The sequence below is a fragment of the Pleurodeles waltl genome, chromosome 2_1, assembly GCF_031143425.1.
Source record: "Pleurodeles waltl isolate 20211129_DDA chromosome 2_1, aPleWal1.hap1.20221129, whole genome shotgun sequence".
NCBI lineage: Eukaryota > Metazoa > Chordata > Amphibia > Caudata > Salamandridae > Pleurodeles > Pleurodeles waltl.
The window spans coordinates 186211307-186237063 of record NC_090438.1 but is presented as its reverse complement, the minus strand read 5'-3'; the positions used below and the strand labels follow the sequence as shown (position 1 = coordinate 186237063).

General features: G+C 40.9%; 1 protein-coding gene across 1 annotated transcript in view; it reads right to left on the bottom strand.

Annotated features, from left to right (window-relative positions):
• Positions 1-4593: 4593 nt before the first annotated feature.
• FAM199X (family with sequence similarity 199, X-linked) overlaps positions 4594-25757 on the bottom strand; it is a 67084-nt gene continuing 45920 nt past the window's right edge. The window contains exons 4-6 of the mRNA XM_069212377.1: positions 12932-13093; positions 12157-12417; positions 4594-6711 (exon numbers count right to left, since the gene is read on the bottom strand). Of these exons, the coding sequence (XP_069068478.1) occupies positions 6541-6711; positions 12157-12417; positions 12932-13093 (594 nt within the window). The 3' untranslated portion in view covers positions 4594-6540. The remainder of the gene's footprint in view (positions 6712-12156; positions 12418-12931; positions 13094-25757) is intronic.

Below are 25757 nucleotides of genomic sequence, written 5' to 3'. Positions count from 1 at the left end.
CTGGCCATTGCAGCCTGCGTGAAAAGGTGCATGCACCCTTTTCACTTCAGGTCACACCAGGCCACTATAAGTCACCCCTATGGTAGGCCCTCCCAGCCCAGAGGGCAGGGTACAAGTACCTGTGTGGGAGGGCACCCCTGCATGAGCAGAGGTGCCCCCACAAACTCCAGCTCCATTTTCCTGGACTTCGTGAGTGCAGGGACACCATTTTACGCTTGTACTGGACATAAGTCCAGCTACATAACGGTAACTCCGAACCTGGGCATGTTTGGTTTCAAACATGGCAGAATCATACCCCAATACTTTTGCCAGTATTGGTTGTAGGATTCCATGCACTCTGGCGGCTCCTTGGAGAATCCCCACCATTGCTCCTACCAGATTTCTGGGGTTTTCTGGGCAGCCTACACTTCTGCCACCCCTCAGACGGGTGTCTGCCCTCCTACTGATTGACCAGCTCAAGCCCAGGAAGGCAGAACAAATAATTTCCTTTGGGAGAGGAGGGGGGTGGGGAGGTAACACCCTCTCTCTTTGGAAATAGGTGTTACATGGCTTGTGAGGGGTAGCCTCCAGTATGCTTTGAAGGGAACATTTGGTGCCCTCTGTGCATAAACCAGTCTGCACTGGTTCAGGGGCCTCCAGTCCCTCCTCTGGCACGGAACTGGACTATGGAAAGGGGAGTATCCACCCCCCTGTCCATCACCACCCCTGGAGTGATGCCCAAGAGCTCCTCCAGATGGCCCCTTGATTCTACCATCTTGAATCCAAGGTGGCCAGAGGCCTATGGGACATTGTTTCGCCAGCTCTTTCCAGCTACTGCAACATTTCCCCAGCTATGTATCCTTTGAGGGCAGCAAGTCTTCAGCCTGCAGAAGAAGGAATCTTTATTGGAGTGAAGGACACAATTCCCTGCATCTGCAGGCACCAACTGCAACAACGACCAGCTGCATTGATCTCCCCTCATCCAGAGCTGCATGGGTCAGGCATCATGGGTGTGGTCTGAAGTAGTCCCATGGTCCTCTCTACTAGCTGTCTAACTTTGGTAAAGGTAAGCCCTTACCTTCTGATGTAGGAAGAATAATAAAACATCACATACAAACAAACATAAGTTCCCAAATCCCAATACAAACATTTTAGGCTAGAGATAGTTGTAAACCAATGTAAGTAGTGAAAGGCTTAATACATGACATGTTAAAAAAAAGACAGACTGTGGGTTCAATAGAAAAGGCAGGTCATATTTAGGACAAACAAACACTTATTACTTAGGAAACTTATACACATGCTGCATTGTTAAGTTAGCTATGCTGAAACACACAAGAGGCCCAAGCCACATTAGAATGAGAGTTTTTCTTTAAAGCTGCACCAACTGTTGCTTTCAAAATGTTCACTTACCACGAACAGGGTGGAACAAAAGGGTGTATCCTGCCTTAGCACAAGGGGCCTAAAAACCCCAAGTCATTCATATCGTGGTAAGGGGAACTGTGTAAGGGTCAGATAAGTATTTGCAAGGCAGGGCTACCATGAGCAGCACACAACATATAATCTCTTGTTGTGCAGAGATAGATATGGTGAATGACGTCAGTGTAACTTACCCACCCATGAGGCCAACAAGTGCACGTGCTTCTTTCCAGATGCATCTCATTATCTTATCTGTACTGCTTGTAGGTGCTTACGTCAATGCTGAACTTTGGACCACAGTTTTTTGTGTTTTTTACTGTATAAATGCTACTGGTTTTTGAACCAGAACTTTGAACTTCAGTCATGGCCTCTATGTTGAGACTGCCTGTTCCCAGCTGAAAAGAGATTAAACCTATATTATTGTGTCAACCCATGCTCCACATCTCTTGCAGCTACCAAGGCTTGGTGGCAGCTCCTCTAAGGGATCTTGAGGCTTTGTGTATCCCCAGCATGATACCTTGTTATGCACAGCCCTCTGTGTGATTCTCCTGCAAAATGAGACTTCTCTTGAAGTGTGCTGCGTTGGCCTCCCTGCAACTCCTGGGCTCCTTCCCTGTGGGTCTTCCCTCATCTTCTTTGGACTCTCTGCACTGCTGACCTTCGCCTGAGACTCCCACCCCTCCCCCCTTTACGTCCCCCCCCCCCAACCCAATGGGTTGAGTCCCTCTGAACCTTGCTGGTCCCTGGCAGCTCCACTTTTCCACCAAACACAACATTTGCCTTTACCAAGGCTTGGTGGTGGTTTATCCACACCACAGATTCACTGCAATCCTTCATCTGGCATGGGACTGCAACTGCATCACCCGGGAACTCTTCATCTGCTCCAGTGTTGCATTGTTGTCCATCTTCATCTCACCGTCAACCAACTCCTGCATCCACAGAGCAGTGGGTAGTGGCTACTGCCACAACCGGACACTCCAATGTGAACAGGACTTGGTCCGCTTCTTTTCCAGGTCTTCCTCTTCCAGGATACACCTTTGGTTTCTTGCAGTCTTTTCTAGGTCTTGCAATATCCTTCTCTGAAGTCCTTGGAGTAGAACCAGTAACTTACCTCTTTCTCCTGCTCGCACGGGGGCACTCTAGTACTTGTGGTTTCCTAGTTCCTCCAGCTTCCCTCTACCGATTCCAATTCCTTAGTCGTTATTCCACTTTTCTAGTATATGGTTTGGTTCTCACCCCCGCCCACCCACCCTAAACCCTCCGTCCTTCAGTATTGCCTATTGCTTTCAACGGTTTTCCATTGCTTTTTATTCCTATTTCTGATTGCTACTGTACATACCATAGTGTGTTAACTTACCTCCTCTTTCAGAATGTAGTTTCGGTAAAATGTAATTACAATGAAAGAAGGGATTCTTAACCTGTAAGTAACGATATTCATCATCTGAAATCAAACAACTCTGCCCATTCGCTAATCCTCATATTAATAAAGGAAGAAATTTATTTTATAGGGTTATTGGTTACCAATTCATAGCAATCCATATCCCCTAGTTGTCTATCAATTTCCTGTAAATAATCTTTTCTATTCATGATGACCATATTGCCACCCTTATCCACTTCAACCTGCACACCCCTGAGCAAGTTTCTCATTAGATCTTCTTGGACCGGGTCTGGACTCCTGGTCCCATTAGCTCTCCCTTTCTTTCTCCACTTGTTTTCACCCCTGAGGGTCTTGGCTCCTTTTTTGTCTGTATTTTACCCATTCTCAGACGTTCCATTTCCCCTAGGAATGTTGATTGTTCGTGATCATTAGATGTGGTAAAAAAGAAACAAACCATCCAACCATGCCTTCATTCAAATAGTACACAACCCCTGCTTTTCAGGTGCCCAACCTGGCATTCTGCATACCTATAGATCCCCTATACTCAAAATATAAGTCTACCCCCTTCCCTCCCCATCACCTCTCTAACCATGCCATTCTCAGACACTCACCACAATCACATGACCCAAGGACCAGGATGGAGGTTTTCTGCAAATGAGGTGGGTGCAAAAAAAATAATAATAATAAAATCAGTGCACGACGAGGACCTGGGGGACACAATAGTTATGTATTAAGCTTGCATAGTCCAGCTTCTCGGAGGTGGGAGGACAAGCAAGAGAAGAATGGGGGAAAAACAAACATACTGCCATCCCTCCCCCCCCCCCCCCATTTTTTTTTTTGGCATAATTGGTACATAAAGCCCGGCTCTTCCCACACAGTAAATACACCCATACTCCTACAAACAAACGCAGGCCTTGAGATACACTTTAAGACCATTATGACTTTCTAAAAATGACTTCCACAATACAGTACACTCGAGGGATACCACATCAATCACAAGACTTGTTTTCAGTCACCTCAGTAACATTAATCTCTCATGATGGAGCTAAATCAAACAGTTCTAGTCAAGTCACAGCAATGTTTAAATAAATGGCAAAAGTCATAGTAAAGAATAGATACTTCCGACAGCTTCAGAATATTTGGAAAACTTCCTAAGAACTGTTATACTGTTATTAAGATTTCAACTAAATTTAGTCTATGTTTTAGTTGCCGGACTCAAACAGGATGAGGCATCTCTCATGCTTGTGCTGCGGTCAGGAAGCAGCTTGACCATACGATGCAAATGCCTCCTCTGGGCGGTCATCTTCCTAGGTACAGTGGCTGAGAATGTTGAAACTTTTTAGATGCACACTAAACACCATCTCATACCAGAAGTCTGATAAAGCTGGTGAAATACCGTCCCAACCACCACAGTAAACAGGTGCTGAGCTCCCTATCGGGACGCAATGCATTACAATGCCACCACCCCACAGACAAACCAGAAATGCCAATCAACAAAGTAAATGCTGGGAGACTAAAAAATATTTATTAGGACGGAGCCAAAACATGAATGGGACTTTCTTCGAGCAACAGCTGAAAGGGGCTGACCTTGAAGTCCTGTTCTGTATTTATTGCGTTCCGTTTGAAAAACTCCACACCTAAAAACGAGGTGCTTATGAAGGAAATTCGAGGCAGGGTTGGCATTTTCTGATCTGTACAGATTTAAGCACCAGTTTCAGTTCTCCCCACTAAGTGGAAGCAGCATGCACAAACAAGGAACAGAAGGGATCCCCACCCCAAACCCTCAGCACCCCTCCAAATGCAAGAGTAACAGGATCATCATAAATCCACACTTGGTTACTTTAATAAGAAAGCTATTTGCAGTTCACTAACAGAGATGAATATACATGGACATTTCAAATGTAAGAACCACTGTTGTATAAAGTTGCACAGTAAAGCAGGTGACCGAGACAAAAATGAGAAATATAAATATGGTTTGATAAATGTAAGCACCTTGCAATATTCTGCCAAATCTCACATGTTAAGAGGAGAAGAACTTTGTGAAATAATACCAGCAGAATATAAAACTGAAACGAAGAATGCAATCCACGAAGTACTGATGTTTGCAGATATGTTTCATCATTTGTACTTTACCTCATAACAAAAAAAATCACATGGAGAAAAGAAATTTCACAAAACTGAAAAATGTCAACTTTAGTTACTTTGTGTCCAATCACATCAGAACACAATGAAATACACCAATTACAAAGTTGTATTTCAAAAGCCAGTAACTTCAAATTCAAACGAGCCAAAAGAAAAATTAGCAGCAGTTTTTTTTACAACTTGAAACCCCAAATATTCCCATAAATGTTGCGATTTATACATTTAATACAAACGCGTCTTTAAGTGGCTTAAATTCATAATTTTGCTTGCTTTCAAAAGAAAGTAATTATGTTTATTTGGAAATGGTTACAACAAAACTCGAATAGTTCATACTCCTATTGAATGATGTCTTCGTCATCTGAAATGTTGCAGTGTCTTAAAGTAACCGTAGCTGGCCAAACAGTAAAATGTGCTTTTAGAAAGCAAACATAAAAAGGTACAGCTATATACATATTTACATACACAAATATACACAGACCCGTCGGAAAGATTACTGCCAATATAATTTACAAACGTTTCTTATAATTTACACTCCATTTGTCTTTAGAATCAGTGTTCCTCCTAAGCCTTATGCATGGGCAATGGCCTACTGTATGAAGAAAATCCTCAATGAGTGCACCACAGAAACAAGCCCACCAAATATACCACGTACTACTGCTGCGAACTCACCAGGGCATTCTAATGACTTGGCTACTTGTTAGAATAGGATCTGATTATCATGCAAGTTTTACTTTTCGATTAAGTGGGAATGGGAAATATCACTCAATGCTGCATTCATAATGTTGTAGTAAAATATAAATGCAGCAAAGCAAATGCCAACATGTGTTTCAGCATACTGGTAAATAAGTGTATTACTTTTTAAACTGATTTGTAAATAACGGCCAACAATGCATTTCAAATGAGCTGCAAGCCCCTACCAAATAGCCCAGAGTTAAAGTAACATCTTATGCGGTGGAAAAAGTCCAGAAACATACTCCAGAATGACATGAGGAAGGCGCAGTTCAATTAAGATACAAACAGAACAGGTTTAGAGGGTAGCTGCAAGTCAAGAGGAAACTAGACCTTGATAATTTCCCATGATAGTAAGGTTCAAAGTTATTTCATTAAGCAAATTATTTGTGCACAAATTTGAAATGCGCCCTATAACTGCAGACATAAAATAAATTCCCAATACTTTCTTAGACATTTCCATTCATCGCATACTCCGATCAGAGTAATTTGGTGACCTCCCAGTACATGAGGCACACATTTGGGTGGTTCCAGCAGTTAAAAATAAGTCCAGTAAAAACCCCACACAGAAAGTGCATTGATCTGTAGAAAAAAGTGCAAAAAGACAAATGGTGAGGAGGAGTGGTACTTTCACCCATCACTCAAGAAACATTTTGTTGATACAATTTCCAGGCTACGTCTTTATCAGACACATCCTGCTACAGTACAGGTCAACGTTTTAAATGCCCAAGTAATTCCACTGACCCAGAAATTAACTGCAAGCATCACTGCCTCACTGTTGCAAATTTCAGGTAAAGTTAAAAAAGAAAAAAAAAAAAAAAAAAAAAAAAAAATCACATCGAAATCAAGGAAAAACAATTTAAGGCTTAGAAAGAACACTGATCGGTTCACCCTTGTCACATCAGAATATCAACATCCCCTTCTTGGCCCTCTTCATTGACTTTTACAGAGAGAACCTCTTCATTAACAAATAAACCACTTAATCTTTCCTTTCGCGCTTGTCTCTGCTCCTTTAGTTGTCTTTTCCGTAAAGCTTTCTGTTGAAGCTTCCTTTGTTTGGAACGTTTCTGGTGAAGTAAAAGACAAAATGGAAAGCAAAGAAATTAATTGGTCTCGTTTTTAAATAACGCAACATTAAAAAGTCAATTACTTTAACATTTTGTACCAATATCTTAGAAATAAAGCAGTATAAATTTGCCCAATTCAAAATATACGGATGTCCTAACGTCTATGTTATGGCACACACTACATGTTGGAAGAGTGCAACTGCGTCCAAGAAAATGAAACATGGTTATTTGCTGGTACGTTCTAAATGTCTATTTCCCTGTGAAATCAGTTTTACTGCTCGTTTAGACTTTAAAATTAAACTATTTGAATATTCCTATGTGTATTCTGAATTCACCTCCTAAAAGGTTTTAAAGCAAATAAAACGAAAACAGAAACACCTTGCTGGGAAGACATGCCAGCTATCAAACGGCTAGACTATTACAAGGACATCTCGTGCTCCAGCTGTGCATTTAATCTCACGTTTATTCAGCAAAGTTTTGTATGCTTGGACTACATCTTCTGAAACCTGATTGTACACAAAGCAACCCTAGATTATTTTCTCCTAGTGGTGTGTGCCCTGCGAAGGACTACAATCATGTTTATTAAATCTGATATTATACAACATTGGACGGGGGAGGGAGGGGCTTTTGACGCAATTAAAAAACACAGAAGACAGTAAAACAAATAAATGACAGCCAAACACCATGCAGAATAAATGTAAGAAAATCCTTAAACGACAACACAGTACTAAGGAAATTCAATCATCCTAACAAAGATACATCCTGCAAGCAGTTTTAAAATTTTCAATTCGAATTTTGGAAACCAGAAAAGTGGTATATTCTGGGGGAAACTGGTTTCAGGGCTTCACCTCAGCTATATTCAGTTGCTTGCTTCCCGTTTTCTTCTGTTGCCATTCGGGCAGCACTACCTTAGAGACACAAGAAAAAGTATCACCCTTGAGGGTTGGTGGAAAGGAACCCAGTGATTTTACATATAGTAGGAAAAGGGCCTTGGGAATACTACTATTTGAACCAGCTGGTTCAATGATGCAGGACTCCAAAAAACCGCCCAATCTTGCAAATATTATAAAGGTGAAAAAATAATCATTGCCGATGGACAACACTGTTGAGGGAGAAGTACTCAATTAAGATAGGTAGAAGAACCCCAGCAAACTTTGCTAGTGTCTACGTGCTGACACAATTTCAGTTTTACTAGCATTTAAGCATAGGTAGTTGGGCAGGCGCTCAGGCTTTTAAGCCTTGCAGGCAGACTGACAGCATGCCAGTCTACGGTACACTTGATCCACCAGAATCTGGCTGTTGTCTGCTCACGTTTGATACTGCAGACCATGGACTGAGATTAAACATGCAGGGGGAATGGTATAGTTAGATTTTTCCTGGCTGGCAGCACTCAGCATATTTTTTTTTTCTTCTAACACTGAGAAAAACAGATTGCGGGACATATCTCTGCAATGCAAGGGTTTAACAGAATGTAAACATGCCCCAAGGAATCAGCAAGGCTAGCCAGACATAACTAGCCTCAAAGTAGTAAGAGGCAGTCTAATTTTTCCCTGCAACAGTGCCTGTGCACACACAACTAAAGTTATTGAATAAAAAAGGCAGGCAAGGGCTTTGTTCTCACACAGCAGACCAAAGCTGCAGTGTGCTAGAGGCTTAAACACGCTGCTGACTGAAGTCAGCATTCGAAGGGGTTGAGTTAAGAGTGGTCCAAGACAGGAAATGACACCTATTGTTTTAGTTTCAAGGCATCTGGCTAGAAGTGAGAGCAGAGTTCATATAGAGGGTAGTGACTGAATGGGAATAGACTACACAAAAGGAAAACGGAAGGGAGGTTAAGGATAATAAGCGTTTTTCACAAGACAGACCGGTCAGAGAGAAGCAGGGCTAAGATGGAGCAAATGCAGATCTTGCCAAAATAATGGAAGGAAGGTAAGTTTCCTTTCACCACATTATCTTTTTTTTTACCCTGAAAGTGATTCACTACTAATAATGAAATTGGAAGTTGCAGTGGGAGGAAATTTGAGAAGGCCAGGAGGATATCTAATTACGTAAACTACAAATAGCGAGGGCGTCTGGGATCCAAAAAGAAAACATGGATGCACGTATAAGGGTGAGGACAGCAGCATAATCAAAAGTGAAGATGACTCGTTCTTGTGTTGTCACAGTAGTAATCTACCAAGTGCTTTGTCTCATTCTCACATGTGCAGGATGCCTCTCCAGCTGGGGTCTGAGCTACGACCAGAGTAGGGCTCATCCACCTTTGTGAGCCTTAGAGCATTTTAGAGGGGCTTGGGGCGTGTACCTCTTCTTAAATTTTGGCTTGCTTTGGCCTTGAAGAAGTAGGTGCAATCTGGGACTTTTAAGGTTTGCGCTCAGGTTGCCAGTCTTGGTTATTCTTCCACATCCTTCCTCCCTCATGGGGTAAATTTGTTCAGCAGTAGACAGTACAAAAGATATAACTAAAATACATAAGATAAAGCATGGTTACTGCTTTTGTCACCAATTCTCATTTTTGGCCTTCTGATAATCCTTTTACTCTTTCAACAGCATCTCTGCTTGAAGCACGTTGCTGGATTACTGGCCCTTTTCGATTAGCCTACCTTTTTTGATGTACAAGTACATAGAATCCCACTATCCCTAAAGCTACTCTAATTAGTCCTTATTCTAACATTAACTTGTGCATCTAAGTCACATACCCTCACCCATCACACCACCGCTGTGTGTCTCCAACGCGATAACTGCACAAAGGTGATCATCATGCCCCCGAAATAACACTATCCATATAGACTCAAAATAAAAACAATGCCATCCAACCACACCCTACACTGCATGCCTTACTATCTGTGTAGGTAAACACTTCAGCGCCCTACGCACGGGTGGTAAGGGCTATGCTACATATGCTATAGCAAAAAAAATACAACCCAGAGTCTCAAATGCAGCAGTCCGACTTAATATAAATCAAAATAGTAGGACACCTCTGATGTCTGAAGTGGAGAAATTGTTTGCAATTATCCAGCACTGCAGTCTATGAACCCCATTCTATGTGAAAACCAGGCAAAATTTTCAAGTAGGAAGTTGGCCTCAAATGATTTAGCAGTGGAGTCATGGCTATTGATTATGACTTTTGTACCCCAATCCTTAAACACCACCCCCCCAACCAAAAAAGTAAACCGGTGCAGAACCCACAGAAGAAATGGGATCCAAGTTATCTCCTTTTTAAAGGACGGTAATAAAAACTGCCCATTTTCAATGTTGGGAGAACACCCAAACAACGGTGCATTTACTAAGCATGAAATGTCCTAGGATAGTAACATAAGTCTCTCGAAAATGTAGCTGAACAATGGGTCTTTACCACCTTAAGGCCACAAATTTGCTTCCACCTTTACGATTTTACCCTGAGATACCAAACTGTAGTATCTGAATTAACCAAATTACTGTCTGTCCTTTAGCTTTTTATTTCAGAGAGTGACACAGTGTTCAAGACCATCAAAGCTCAAACTGTGCAACCAACACTAAATACCATCCACAATCAATTTAGAGAAAAAGGAAGACACAAAAAAAAAAAAATAAGGAAACACGTATGGAAAAACAATCACAACAACTTGCCATCATGGAGGAAGTAGAAGATATAAACACTCCCCGATTCCATTTACAACAACAAGGCTTTCAGAAGTGTGGTTATTCTCCACACCCAAAAAAAAAAAAAAAAAAAAAGTTTCATTGCAGCATAGTGGGGCAAAACCAAGACTAATGCTTTCACGCCCATGTAAACTCAAGGATAATAAAATGTAAGGTAGGTTGTGGGGGCAGATCAAGACATCCTGTAGACTATAGAATGCTTTGTCTACCAACACATTGCCTTATTTTACAATTATTAGTGCAGGCGGAAATGCTGGAAACTGGGGGCGCAGGCAAGAATAAGATGGCGAAGCTGTAGACCAAAACACATCTAGATGGTTTAGACATTACTGAATTTTCTTTCTAATGAGTTCAATGAAACCAGCTTTCTTATTTTCTTTTTTTTTGGGTGGAGGCTGTTATGTGCGTGGGGGCAGTTGTTACCCAAAGTTTTGTTGTGATTGCACAAAACTAATAAGCACTTAGAAGGAATGTGTCCTTACACCTCAATTTCGACGAAAGTGTAGCTCTAGGTCAGTGGAGGTAAGGGCGGCACAGGGCAGCTCCTGCCAGGACTGTGTTCTTATTTCCTTCTTCACCATCAAGAGTATTTAGAAACAAGAATCTTGTCTCGAGTCAGACGTATTATTTAGCATTGAACCTGAAGAGCAATTACCAAAAAAAGAAAAAGGGAGGAAAAGGTTACGTAGGAAATTGAATTTTTAGGTTTGCTGGTTGTGAGAAGGTGAGGCACCATTTCACCTCTCTTCCTCAGGAGAAAAAGTAAAAAGCTCTTTGGGAAGTAGAGGCAGCAAGCTTCCCAGCACTTTCCCCTTCATGCAAGCATTTGGACAGAGCACAGACAAATGGGTGCAGACAGTGCTTGCCAAACAGGGTTGAAAGAGACAAAATTGAAAGATGGCGCAAAATACGAAAGCAGAAAAGATGCAGAAAGGGACATTTGGGGGGGAGTGGGGGGGGGGGGGGGGAAGGGGGGGGGTGTGTGTTGCAATTGACATCGAAGGGGGTTGTTGGTAAGAAGAAAAGAGAGGGGGCACCACTCCAACCATATTTGATTTTGTTGTTGTTGGTGTAGTGTGTACAGTTGGAGGCAATTACAGCATCACATGTAGTCAGACTACAATCAACAGTGAAATAATTACAACAGCCACATCTAATATCCAGCCAATGAACCACAGCGTGTTCCAAGATGTCTGGCTGTCATGAGCAGCGTAAAGTGAATACCATTGTGCCTTTACTGTGCTGCACTGGCTCTGTAAAGTTTATGCATTGCAATGATCACAAAGATGTGCAAGGATATATGTAACTAATCCACCCACTACTTCCAGCCAAGGAAGACACTCTAAGAGTGGTGGTGAGCTTCACTATGCCAAGACATACACACTACCCAGAACACGGGGGAAGCAAAAAAGCTGAAAGACAATAGGAAAAGTTGAGTTTGTAGCAAAAGTTTTAGACACTAGATTATTTACATTGACCAGGTGCTAAAACCAGCAGGAGCCAACACATTTTATAAATGGGCCTAGCTGCCCATCATTCAGTCTCACAATTGTCAAATGCACGCTGCAACATGCGTTCGTGAGCTCAGTCTACAATTGTCACTACCGGCTTTCGCATCCTATTTAGTAACAAAAAACACCAGCTTTTCTACTCTCAGCGGATGACCTTGTGCTAAGCACTCCTAGCCTGGAAACGGAAAGAGGAAACTATTAAAAGGAGCCCTAAAACATTATGCTACAGTGAACAATTTAAAGTAAGGTGCTTACAGAAGAACCTCTTGAAGAATGGTGCTCTTCAACTATTTACCTTTGAATCACGGATTCTCTCTGCAGCACTTGCAGACAAATTGCTGTCACTGTGAGCACGGCTCATGTTGGCACTGGAATTTGATGCCGAGTTGCCTGCACTGGATCCACTGCTGCTTGCAGTACTGACCATGCTGGCACTACTGCTGCCAGCACTGGCACCGCTCACCCCACTAGTGCTGGCACAGCTGTGACTGTTTCTCTTCCAGCAGTCTCGAGCTGTTCGCTGGCGAGGTCCATGCTCTTTAATATAATTTCTCACCTTAAAATTCGGGGGGAAACGTTAACATTACTCATCAGCTTACAGTAACTAAAAGTAAAGTTAGGTTATGGAAGGAAATCAGTTGTCTAACAACAGAGATGACTCATCAAGGATTAACCAATAAATAAAATAGCGCTAAAGCGTGAATTTAAATTAGTTCACAAAATACATGCACGCAACAGCATATCATTAACTCACCACCAAAAAAAGGCATTATTTGGTATTCTATAAAATGAAGTCTGAGAAGCACAGGCACTCCGGTATACATTTTTCAGATAGTCTTTTAGAAGGACACAGAACAAAACCGCAAACATGATTGCAGCAACCTTTAAATATAATTTTATGTTTTGCTTTATAGGTCATTATTTATACAGTCCCTAATGACAAAAGTTAGAATTGGAGCATCAACAACAACATGATCACGATCAATTCAAATTAAAAAACATGGCAATGATCAGGAAACATGACAAAAAAGAAAAAACAAATTTGCCAGCTGTAAGCATTCTTAACCCACCTGTTTCAACTTTTCATCCGTCAAACAGTTCAGTTCAATGATGAACTCACTATCTGTTGGAGAAATCTGCGCTGCGGGATCGATGATTTTTATAATATCAAGTTGCTCCCTGAGGCCCATTTCAGTACTCACTCTCCGACTGAGGTATTCAATATATTCCACCTTAAAAAAACAGGCACGTTCTCCATTACTTCAAAGAAATGCAATCTTGTACTGCATTACATGCATTCAAAATGTGAAGACAATCAGTAATTCACTAAGCATTCCCTCAGACACACAAAGCAGAGGGATGCTAAATAAGCCCGCAAGTTGTTTCCAGAAATGTATTATTTTAGTCGGTCTAAAAAAATCTTACTACATGAGCACTGTACCATACACAAAAGTACTCAAACCAAGATGTATTAAAAGTTAATTTTTTTCATAACACATAGCCTCTGAAAAGGGTTTTAGTTGATAGCTATCAAGTAAGGAATAATAAAAAAAAAAAAAAAAAATATCAAAGAGAATGGGTAATTGTAACTTTCACTATGAGGTTTGTCTGTAGGCTTGTAAACAGATCAAAAAACTGTGAAGGCTTTTCACTTATTTCTTAACCTGAAAGAAAAATATTCTTAACTAACATTAGAACGCCACTGGGGTAATCTTATTCTGAATGAAGTGCACTTAGCATATTTTCATTGCATCGTCAAAGTATCTTTTAGAACAGCAGTTCCTAACCTGTAGTACAGCACACGGAATTTAGAATGGATAACTGGAAGCATCAATTGGCGTAGAATCTAGCATATCACTTTGTCTCTTAGAAATAAAACTACATTTTGAAAGAATCCAGCCTTCCATTAAAATTCAGATTTGTGCATATTTTTTGTGAATAAAATTGAAATAGTTGATCATTTCTGTACCTGATGAATACATGTTTCGGTATCTTTGTGTATTATTTTAAGGTTCAAATTGTAGAAATTCTTTAGGCGGAGGACCCCAGCTTCCTGTAGTGCTTCACTGGGGTTCACAGAAGTCAAAAGGATATGAACCACAGTTTAATCGAATGAACCAATTAAAAAAATGTGTTACTTATCTGTAACCACAGCTCTCCAACATTGATATCTTTTACATACTCACATGCTTGAATCATTCCTCATTGTTAGGCTGGGAATCCATGGTAAATTAATTAATATAGCAGTAAACGGTGTAAAAAATATACAGCACACAATACACAATGCAAGAGGGCCACTGGCCTGAAACAAAGTAACATCCACCTCATTTGAAAGAACTCAAACTTCAGCCAATAAGGTGGACACTTAAGCTCTCCTACTCCTCCCCAGGGGCCACCATAGCTTAGATTTTAACGCACAAGGGTGAGGACAAAATACAATAGCCCTTTGACTGGGAAGGAGGGTGAATGTATAAAATATATTAATGTTTGAGAACTGGAGTTAATTTCTTCTCCAACATTGGATATTTTATATATTCACATGCTTGAATCAGAGTACCAAGCAGTACACATTATAAAGTACAATAAAGCTGGAAGCTGGCTCACCTTTAAACAGGTTTGTATCTCAGGACTGCCTGTCCCACTGCTGCATCAGCTTCTGTGTCTACATCTAGTCAGTAATGCTTGGTGAAAATAGGTCTGCTCCATGTAGCTATGTAGCTACATGGCAGATGTCCCTCAAAGGCACGCTAGCATAAAGTGCTGCAGTTAAGCCATGCTCCTGGTGGAATGCGCCCTCACTTCACTGGAGAGGAAGCTGGGCTTTAGTGTGACAGAAAACAATACAGTCTGAAAGCTAGCGAGCATTCCTTGTTTGGATAGGGCCTGCCCCGTTTGTGGCCAAATGACAAAAATTGTTGGTCTGATGTGCGTACGTCTTGTCTATAAACACAAGTACAAAGAATGTAATGATATTTCCGATGATGAAGAGAAGTCTGGTAAGAAGGATCCACAAATAAGTTCATTTGAGTAAAAGTCAGTGTGAACCTTAGTAAGGAGTTTAGGGTTGTTGGAAGAGTTAACTTGTCCTTTGTGAACTGGTGAAAGGACTCTCTGATGCTGAATGCTTAAATCTCTCTCACTCAGAACCAGGAGTAATGCTTTTTCCCAGGAGACAAATTTCAAGTCTGCTCAATATATAGGCTCAAAAGGAGGTAACATCAGCTGACCGAAGACTGTTAAGTTCCCATGGAACAAAAGAATGTTGTGGAAGTGAAAATGCTCAGAAGAGCTCTTTCATTTCATAAACAGTTTAATGATTCTTTGAGAGATGTTTCAGTTCTCCTAAACGGAAAGATTGCAGCAAGACAAACCCTGACTGAAAAACATTTGAGTCCACTCTTGGTTAAATTTAACAAATATGGGTGGATTTAAATAGATTTTACTTGAAGTGGATGATGATCCATATTCCTGCACCAGACACAGAAATGCTTCCATTTAGCTTTAAATGCTGTCAAATTCAGAGACTTGAAATCATGATGGAGAATCTCTTGGTTGAAAATATAATCTACCTGTTTGTGTCAGTTCCCACTCGTGACAAGTCGACACTTGAAGAATGAGTGCATCCATCTTGTCATTCTAGTAGCCTGGCAGATGTGCCACAGCAATGTCTATCCTGAAAGAAATGTCCCAGTTCCAAAGCAGCGGAGTCCCTTTTGAAAAGGGTTTGGACTGTGTTCCTCCTTGCTTGGTTATGTAGAACACAGACTGTGTTGTCCGTCCTGATAACAAGTGGTTGACCTGCTATTCTGGAGAGGAATGCTTGTAAACCTAGCCATATGGCACTGTCTTCCAATACACTGATGTGGCGTCTCTATATCTAACCAGGGGCCTCTGGTTGATAGCTCTTGTAGGTGAGCTCCCAATCCTCCACAGATGCATGTGTAGTGGTTAACATCCTTTCTGTGATCAGCAGAAAATAATTTAGATTTGCTGGGGTCCTCCCATCACATTAATGCTTACTTCAGGCACCTTGTGACACAGATCACATCTTTCCCAGGAGCCTTCTATCTGTTTCCATCGCAAATCCAGTTCTTACTAGACAGGTCATGCTTGTGAAGAACTGATTTTACTTCCTGAAGACTGCCTGTAAGACTGTCTTTGGCTCCAACTGGCAGACAATCCTTGATTGCAACTAGACTGTCCGAGGATATTATGGACGTGTCCCTGACCTCAAAATTGATTAAATCCTGCTCTGAAAGTTTGAGATCTTCTTGAGGCATGAAAACTAGACATCCCAAACTTGTGATACTGCAAAAGACTTCGTGCCTTTGTGGTGTCCGTATCAGTTTTAAGACCTTGTGAAGCTTCAGCAACATGTTTGACAAAAAGGGTGAGGACATCAAGAGGCATGTCTAGGATCTCAGATTGGATGTCAGTACAGAAAGGCTGCAGACTAACCAGCCTTGTCTTCTTAGTACAGCACATCCTGCCAATTGGCAAAAGCATGTGTTCAAGGCATCCACTGCTGTGTCAACAATAAAGGAAGAACTTACCTCTTCTTCCTTTAGGAAATCTGTTGCAGTTTCCCCTCTTATTCTCAGGTAAGAGTTCCAGTAATCACGAAATGTCGTGCCACACTCAGCAATCATAACGAACAAGAATTGCTAGGGCATAGGCTGTCTTAATTTGAGTTGCTACCACAGACAACCTTCTTTGGCCCAGATTACCAATGTGTTTGCTACTCCTGCCTGGCAGACTAGAGGTTAATGTTATTGGGGTCTTGGCTCTTCTCTGAGTTGCTGAAAAAGTATCAGAATCTGGTTTAGTTTAACCACTGAGGCAAGCTGGACCTGAATCTATAGTCTTATATTTTTTCTCCAGACGATTTATCCATGTTGGAACAGTAGGTGTCTTCATTAGGTTCAAATCTTTCAACCAGACAGTCAAGAATAGTGTGGACTTAATAGATTGTACAGTTGCTCCTTAAAGTCACAGCAGCGCATGGTTGATCTACAGACGTCACTGGTAAGTTGAATTTCTTGGCAGCTCTTTCAATTAATGAAAGAAATTTAGAGATATTGTCTGTAGAATCCTGTGGAATTGGCCCGTCATCATTTTCACTTGGGGCAATGAATTACCGTCCATTACGATCTTGTCTGGCAGAAGCTCACCTCCTTCCTCATCTGTATCAGAATATACAGAAGAAGTGTAATCATCATCCATGTCCTCTCCATGAACAGATCTTCCTCACTTCGGAGAGGGAATTAGCAGCGATTACTTCAAAGGAGGTGAAACGGTAAAGGAGGTGGCTGAGTAGGTGTTTCAAGTAACGCCATCTTAGGGTTATTGCTTGGTTGTTTGCTGTGGTAATAACCTGTTTAAAGTATCCATGGTTTACTGAAACGTTGATAAAAATGCCATCAGCACTTGGACCTCCTATTTGATAAAAAATGCCATTGGCATTTGGACCACCAATTTGAGTACTCTCAAAGTTAAACTCCTGTTTTAAACATATAACTTGTAGGACTCCTCGTCGTCAATTTCTTCCTCTCTAAAATCTGGGACACATCTTACATATAATTGTGTGGGGCTGTAAGCTGCCAGTGAGGCATAATCACTAGCTTCTTTGTGATCTGACTGAAACATTTGAGTTAGAGGTAAATTTGTCAGCATTAATGGTGAAAAAAAACTTCCTCCTATGTTTTTGGTTGACTGACAACGTGCCTGTCATTAACGCTGTTGACGGTTTGGTCGTCATCAATGGTATAGTCCTCAACGAGGCTTCCTTTGAAGATGAATCTTTTGAAAAGGTCTTCTTTACTACAGTTGGATCCTCTTACTAGAACTTAGCAGCATAATTATCTGGTATATTACCACAAGAGGTGGCTGCAAGTGCTGTACCAATACATCATGCTCAGGAAACTATACACGTCTCAACTTGTGCACTGCCTTCATGGAAGTGCTTTGAGGGCCACTTTTCACCGAATCCTTCCCTGAAGAGTTGGCAACACTTAGCAGAAGGAAAATTCTCTTTATCCATAAGGAAGAATGATAACCTCCTTTCTCTATCCTTACGAGTTTTAGTTGAGAAAGATTAAATAAATTTGCATTCTGATGGCTTATGAATTGGATAATGGCAATAAATACATAGAGTGTAGGTCACAGGTGTAAATCAAGGTTTCAATAGAGATTTCCAATCCATTGTCAGCCATAGTGACAGCTGCTTGTCAGATCAAATGGTCTCCCTGGTCCAGGAAATAGAATAATGTACCCAAGAAATAACTCACAGTACCGCAATGCTGAAGACAAAAAGGGGGGGAGGGGGCAGGTGTTGGAGCTTGATGCCACAGTGAATCACAGGTCTTCCTTGAAGCTCCAAGAAGGACATCACCTCCCGGCCTCCTAATTTCTTTCTACCATTTTCTTATCCTGCTTTCTAGAACTCTATGTCAAAGTTCAATCTCGACACTTGTCATGCTTAAAAATCTTATTAACCAATACTAATGACAAGGAATCCCCCCCACACCCCAATCTACTATGGCTAATACACAAGATATCCTGCGGCTGCTGTGGACACACTACTCAAGGAATTGTTGGAAATTAAGATCTTGATTTCCTAAATAAACCTGCCACTACTCTGGAAGTGCGATCTTTAACGAGTGATTTCAAACAATTCCAAACACACATGCAAATTATGGACAGACATGTTACGGATGTTGAATTAAGACTTGACAAGCTCCCTGAACATAACCAAGACATCTGGTATCTTCAAAAAAAAAAAAAAAAAAACTGATTTGGAAGATCAGCGCAGGAGAGACAATATCAGAATTATTGGAATATCAGAACAATCAGAAGGATGATATTGTACAATACGCATTAATTTGATTCTTACACTGATGGGGATCCCTTTTTCACCCCAGCTCGAATTCCAATGTGCCCACAGAGTACAATCAAAATTCTACTCAGCCTCTACAACCCCATCACATCCTGGCTTGTGCGATCAACAGGCGAGACAAATCATCACGGAAGCAAGGAAACAGCCCACACCTAGACTTCTCAGCTTCAACTAATCTTATCAAGAAAATACTAAGGAATGCCTGGACCCACATGATCTGGAGGCTTTTATTAAATGGCTTGGATGGCACTGAATCAACTATGGAATATAAGGATTCTGTCTCTAATATTTGATATTCAATTTACCCTTTTTAAGACTGGTGGTGTTGCCTCCACTGTCAACTCCTACGCACCCACCCCCCACCAGGTAAAAGTTTTGCGTTATTAGTAGAGTATACAAAATTGTCTAAACACCTTACGTTGGGCACACACAGTACACTGCACTTATATTCATTTTCCCCATAATTACCTGAATGAAATAATTTATTAGTTCTTAAGAGAAACATTTTGCACCCAAAGACGACCCTCTCAGACATTAAATCCCATATTATGATTAGGAGTATTTCATAATCTACACCACTAGGTCTGATGCACGCTAGGATCTGCCATTTAAAATCTATATACATTTTCATCATACCTTCTGAATTCAATACCTTTGCAAATACTATTCGAGCATAACACACTAGACTAGTGGTTCCCAACCTGTGGTCCGGGGACCCCTGTGGCCCACAAAGCCTCCTCAGGGGCTCCGTGACTGCTTAGAAAATTAGATAATACTAAAAGATCAATAAAGTGTGTATCAATAAAATGGCTACTTGTACAACTGAAAATGTTAAAATGTACTGTAAATGTCAAGGAATTGGAAATTGGAGACTAAAAATTAAAGTAGTATCCTCCGATTGATTAGTTGGAGCAGTGCAGGTTCAAACAGAATATATTATGGACAAGGTGTGGCTTCAATCGAATCAAAAAAAAAAATCTCCAACCTTCCTATTATATTTTTTAATTTTGTTTTCAAAAGAAATAAAATGTGTTATTTTTGTATGTGCTTGATGGAATGCTCATTTCTTCATGCTCAAATTCAGTAGGCACAAGAATAGACTTGAGTCTCCCCTTCTGTTTTACAATTAGTAACAAACACAAATGTAATCCCATGTAGTACATCTGACCCTGATCTTAGAGATTTCCAAATAGATTTAGGACTCTCACTACCCTCAAAACCTCAGTGTGGATTGAATCTGACTTCTTACAAGACACCACAGGCAAAACACCAACTATGTTTATCTGTTAAGCAAGTTCTAAAGAACAATGAACATACGGCTAGTAGTGCCCACACGATATGGGGAGCTGGTAAAGCAATGTTCCGAGGCATAAATATGAGGGATGCATCATCTGCAAAAACAAAGTGAATATTTCCAGAATCTGTTTAGAGAAGGAAATCACAAACCTTACTTCCATTTATTCTTAAACACAATCACCAGACATTTTGAGAAAATTACTTACTGCGATATTTGCTCTTAGTAGCCTTTATGCATCCCATGCTGAGAAATGCTTATTTCGCATTCGTCAGCACCATAATGAAAGAGGGGAAAGGGCAGAGAGAGAGAGGAGAGGAACCTGATTCTGACATTGTTCATATATCGTGGGAATGTCAAAATTCATACTTTCTGGTTTCAGATTGAGAAATATTTGAACGACAACTCTCTTTAGCGGCATGATCTTTTGCATGATATTTCAGATGCCTCCCCCAGGTCTTTACACACTTATAAATGGCTTTCCATAGCCACTAATCTTGCTAAGCTCAATATACTACGTTTGGGAAAACAAATATACTCCTAACTATTCAATTATGGCTTGAAGATATGTACAAAGTAGCAAAATTTGAGAAAATGACTTAGAACCTTGCAACACTTGATTGTATTTGGGGCCCTTTTCTGGAACTACAACAGTTATAACATTGTTACCTCATTTAGGAAAACACCTATCATGGACGTTTTATTCACTGAATTTTTATGCCTTCAAAAGACATGTTGCACTGATTGTCTGAATATACATGTGACTAACATAGTTGAATGTTCTTTGTTCTTCCCTTTTTTATCCAATCTTCAAAAGTATACTTTGGTTTTTATTTACAATGACATTTATATGCTGAATGTATCTTATTTTACATTTTAAATGCCAATAAAAATAATAAAAATGGGGAAAAAAAGCTGAAGACAAGGCTGGTTCAAATCCAGGGAAAAACCAAAATAGTAACAAATTCAGGTTCACTGAAAGGTAAGAGCAGGGGTGTGGCAGGGGACTCACTTGCACATGATGAGAATTAGAAAATCTGAGCTATAGTGGCCTCTAGGGGAGAGTACGAGAGCTTTCACCTCATTGGCTGACATTTGAGTTGTTTCAAATGAGGTGGATGTGTTACTAAAGATACTATGTTGTTTCAGACCTATAGCTCTCTTGCATTGTATGCTGTATATTTTTGCATGGATAACTGCTATATAAATGTATTGTGCATTCCCAGCCTGACAATAGAGAATGATTCAAACATGTGAATATATAAAAGATCCAATGCTTGAAAACATATTTATGCTCTCATTTTCTAGACAAACTGCCCAGGATTAGGCCATAATAAATAAAGAAAGACAAAGAAAATATAATGCAGTTTCTGATGGGAGAACAGAGTGCTGTATTGAATGAGAAAAGAAGAATACTTTTGTAATTTTATATTACCAGGAAATGTAATTTACAACCACAAAATGGGATAAGGGCGATGCTTACATGTTACCAAAATTAAACCATGCCATTCATTACACATTTGAATTACACCTTTATCAAAGCCACACCTTTTTGGAAAAGTTGAGGAATCCAGAGTGTCACTGCAAGATGAAGCTCCTCCCAGTGAAAGTGGTGATGAGATGGATTAGCGAAAGGTGGAACTATCTACTCATAATTTCAATCCCATCTCCCTTCATCTCATCAGTATTGTCTGCCTAACCCAAGTTTGCTCAGCAGTGGTGCTCCATAAGGCAGGATAGGGGAAACTGAAGATTATGGTCAGTCAGGTATTGCAAGCCAGGACCTAAGTCCTGTGAATTAGTCTGGGGAGGGCTTTGCACCAATGAAAGTCTTAGTCGTGCAATGTTTCCATTTTCCAACGTTTTATTTACGTTCCACTCAACCCCTAATCCAGACTATGTGGCAACCCATCTGTCATGCACTGCCTTAGTGGAAAGGAGATGGAAATGTTCAGTTACATTGGAGGTCTATAATGGGGTCACTAGATGCTGCAACTTTTCATCTTCCTGCTATCTGTCCAGACTGGTGGTCAGTGTCTCTTCAACTGTGAAGGCTAGCTAACTTTATGGGGGTGGGAGGTCTGAAATACTTATGAAGTGGCAATGATTGAATGCATTTGTGGGGGGCAGAGCTTCTCAAACAGGCAGCTAAGCAGAGCAAGGGGAAAGCGAGGGGGTGATTAAGTATTGCACTGGCAGTTATTATTAACAAGTTTGAGAAAATTACTTTAACCTTTGTACAGAAATCTAGTGAGAGGTTACCTTGATAATCCAATTCATCGGCCAACGGAATACTGCAGGACCTATAGTCCTTTAAGCAATAGGCTTCCCTAAATGCAGCAGGAGGGGAGATAACCTCTGGTCAGGGAATGAGGATTGAGCGGTTAAGAAAGCTTCTAAAATGCTAGGTGTCAATTCGGAGAAAAACAAATCTGGAGAAACAGGTTCTGGCAACCAGTTTACGTCATACCAGTTTCTCAAGTTTTTCATAAATGTTGTTCACCAGACTGACAAACCCAACCTCCATGTCCCTGTCAAGAAATTATGTGATGGTATGGTTTTCTCTTAGACCCACTTTCTAGCAACCCTTTCCCTGCTTTCCAGAAGCACCTTCATTTCTGCCAGTCGTTTATTCCAAACCATGCTTTATCAGTATGTGAAGCAACTACAATTTTCATAAGTTGCTTTATCCTAAATAATGGGAGCACAAGAATTTCCTTCAGAACAAGGCATTTTGTACTACTAAAATTCTTTGCTAGAGCAGAAACTGGATTCTTCTTCATGGCTAAACATTTCTGGCAAGGGAAACCAAGGGCTCTACAACACATGCCCACGCAGCTCATTGGAGTGCGAGGACACAGTCATCTTTATTCTACAGGAACCCGTTGTGTTTCCCCCATTCATCAGAACCCCAGTATGGGTCTGTTTAGCATCTTCTGTGATGTTTGGCAAGGTTGTGAAATTATTAAGCAGAGTTTATTTCTCCTTATAACACTACCCATGAGAGCAAAGGTATTTCACTAAAACTGCTCTTTTAACGAAAATAGGAGCAATGACAATACTAAGCATCTAAGAGGCACCAATTAAGAATTCACATTTCTCGCAGAGCTAGGGTCCGTAACAGAATAGCAACAAGGCTCCTGGAAGCATCCACTTGGTGTCTCAAAGCTCACATTTCTCATATAACCAGTAGAATAAACCATTAGAGGGGCAGGGACTTTGCATAATCTCCTCTCCTCAGTCAAGGAGAGTGGGGAAAAGGAACAGAACACATAGGTTCTTTCGCACTATATTAAACCAAACGGTATCAGGAAGACTAGTGTTGGGGGCAGTTCTTTGCAAAGTAGGACCCATGGGTATAATCATAACCTATCCATCATGAACAGGTGGTTCTCCTTTATTTAGGAAGAAGGAGAAAGACTCTTTGTAGCAAAGACTTGGCCTGCAATAATAGAATTTGCTAATTTCTTGGATCCACCTACATTCGGAACAAGAGGAAATCTGATGGCTCTAACAAGGGTATGCCTGTTTGTTGGAGAAATTCTAGCCTACTCGCATGTAGCCAAGAACACACTCCAAAATCACAGCTACGTAATATGCCACAAAATTAATTACACCCTCCCCCCTTTAGACAGGACTATAACCCAAAATGCTTAACAGAATTACACTAAATGTGGCAGAAAGGTAACTTTTTGGTCAGAAAGCACTCTGAGTTTTGGGGTAAATCTGTTCAGTAGTTCTTGAGATAGTGAAGGAAAATGAAATATTGATATCTAGACGGAGCCTACACGCAGGTCTCATGGTGAGATCTGATTGGCAGTCAGATCTTCAACCAGGGAAGTGTTGTGTTGGCAGCAATCTTAGGGACAATATACATGATAGCACCCTATTGAAATGCATTGTAATGAATGACAGGTTTTGAGGGTCACAAAAAGGAGAAAGAATAAAGGGTGATAACAGATTTTAGTTACAATATAAATCCTTCCTTGATGGTACCATTCTAATTTTAGGACTTGAGGTGTGTTCTAAGGTGATTTTACCTTGTGAAAAAAACTTTCTGCTGGGATTTTAGGAATCTAATTTGATAGAAAACGTCTCATGATTTTCCCCACACAGGTTATGGAAGGTGCTCCATAAGCTAAAATGAGAGTATATTTTCTGTAAATTCATACTATCTTTGTCGTCAGGTACATGAGTCTGACATTGTCAGTAAAACATGGACTTCCAACAGGAGCAGCCTGTTAGTTGATTCCTTTGTGTTCTATTGCAGCCTCCCATTGTTCTAAAGAACTAGAGCACTAACAGTCTTATGTATGACAAAAGTGTGGCACACCTGAAGTCTTCTTGATTGAAACAGACTGATAAAACTTAAAACATGTAATTCAGAAAGGAACAAAATAAATAGGTTCATTTTGTCATAGGAATTATGGTTAGAGAAATTAGGAAATGTTTTAACGGAGTACTTAAATATCTTCCTCTTCCATTTCATTAAAACATTCTAACATGCAGACTGAAACATGCACTTTCAACACCAGAAGCAGATTGTCAGTTAACTCCCTGGTGATTAGCAGCTTTACTAGTGTTCTAATGAGCAACTAGAGAGCTAACATTCTAAATGTATGCCACATCTTTATGGAATTGAAGTGGAAAATTGAAAGCTTTTTTTTTTTTTTTTTTTTACAGCATTAATCATAATTTCTATGGGAATATGACCCTCTCATTTTTAGAATTTCAAAAGGAAATGCTTTAGGCATTACAGTTTTGGTTAGATCAAGATGACGTGAGGCATGCAACACTGTTGTAATAAATTTAGAATGCTAGCAATCTAGTTGTTCATTAGAATACTGTGGGGAGGCAGAGAGCAAGAGCACAGAATAATTGAGCACAGGAAGGAGTGTGCAGAGGCAACACGTTCATCACGCTAGGCAGGAGGGAAGGGAAGTGGCAGCACAATGGGCCATGAAAGGCAGGAGAAAAGGGGGCAGGTGCAAGAAACCAACCATGCAGGACAGGCAAGAGAGGCTGTGACAATAAAACAGACCAATCGAGGGCAGCAACAAAAGGCAGTGTCAATACAACCATACATGCCAACATACCTGATTCAAGCCTGAGACTCGCAATGTCTTTAGGTCAAAAAGGGCTTTATTTTATCGGTCTCCTGCCTACAATCTCCTCTTTTTCAATGTATGTCAATGGGGAAAACCAATTCCTCAAGTTTTTTTTTTTTTACTTTTCAAACTCTCTCTTGCCAAGTTCAAAACATGGCACATTGTATCACAGAGGGCAAGAGGAATGGGGTAGGGACAAAAAATTAGATAACGGGCAGGAGGGAGATGGGCAGGGGCACCAAACTGACTTTACAGGGCAAGCGTCAGAGGTTGCAGCAGCACAATACACCACAGAGGGCATGCGGGAGAGCAGTGCAGCACAACAGACGATGGAAGCAATAGGGAGGGAACCGGGCCAGGCAAATGGACAACAGAGAGCAGAGAGGGAAAGGGGCAAAGGCAACACGCGGACCATACTGGACAGACAGGAGGGAAAGTTGCAGCATAATAGTCCATGATGGACAGGAGGGAGGGGGCAGTGGCAGCATATCGGACCATGCAGGGCAGGAGGGAGGGGGCTGGTGCATGGACCCGGACAACAGAAGGTAGGGAGGAGGTGGATGTGACAGTAAACTAACTGTTCAGGGCAGGCGGGAAGG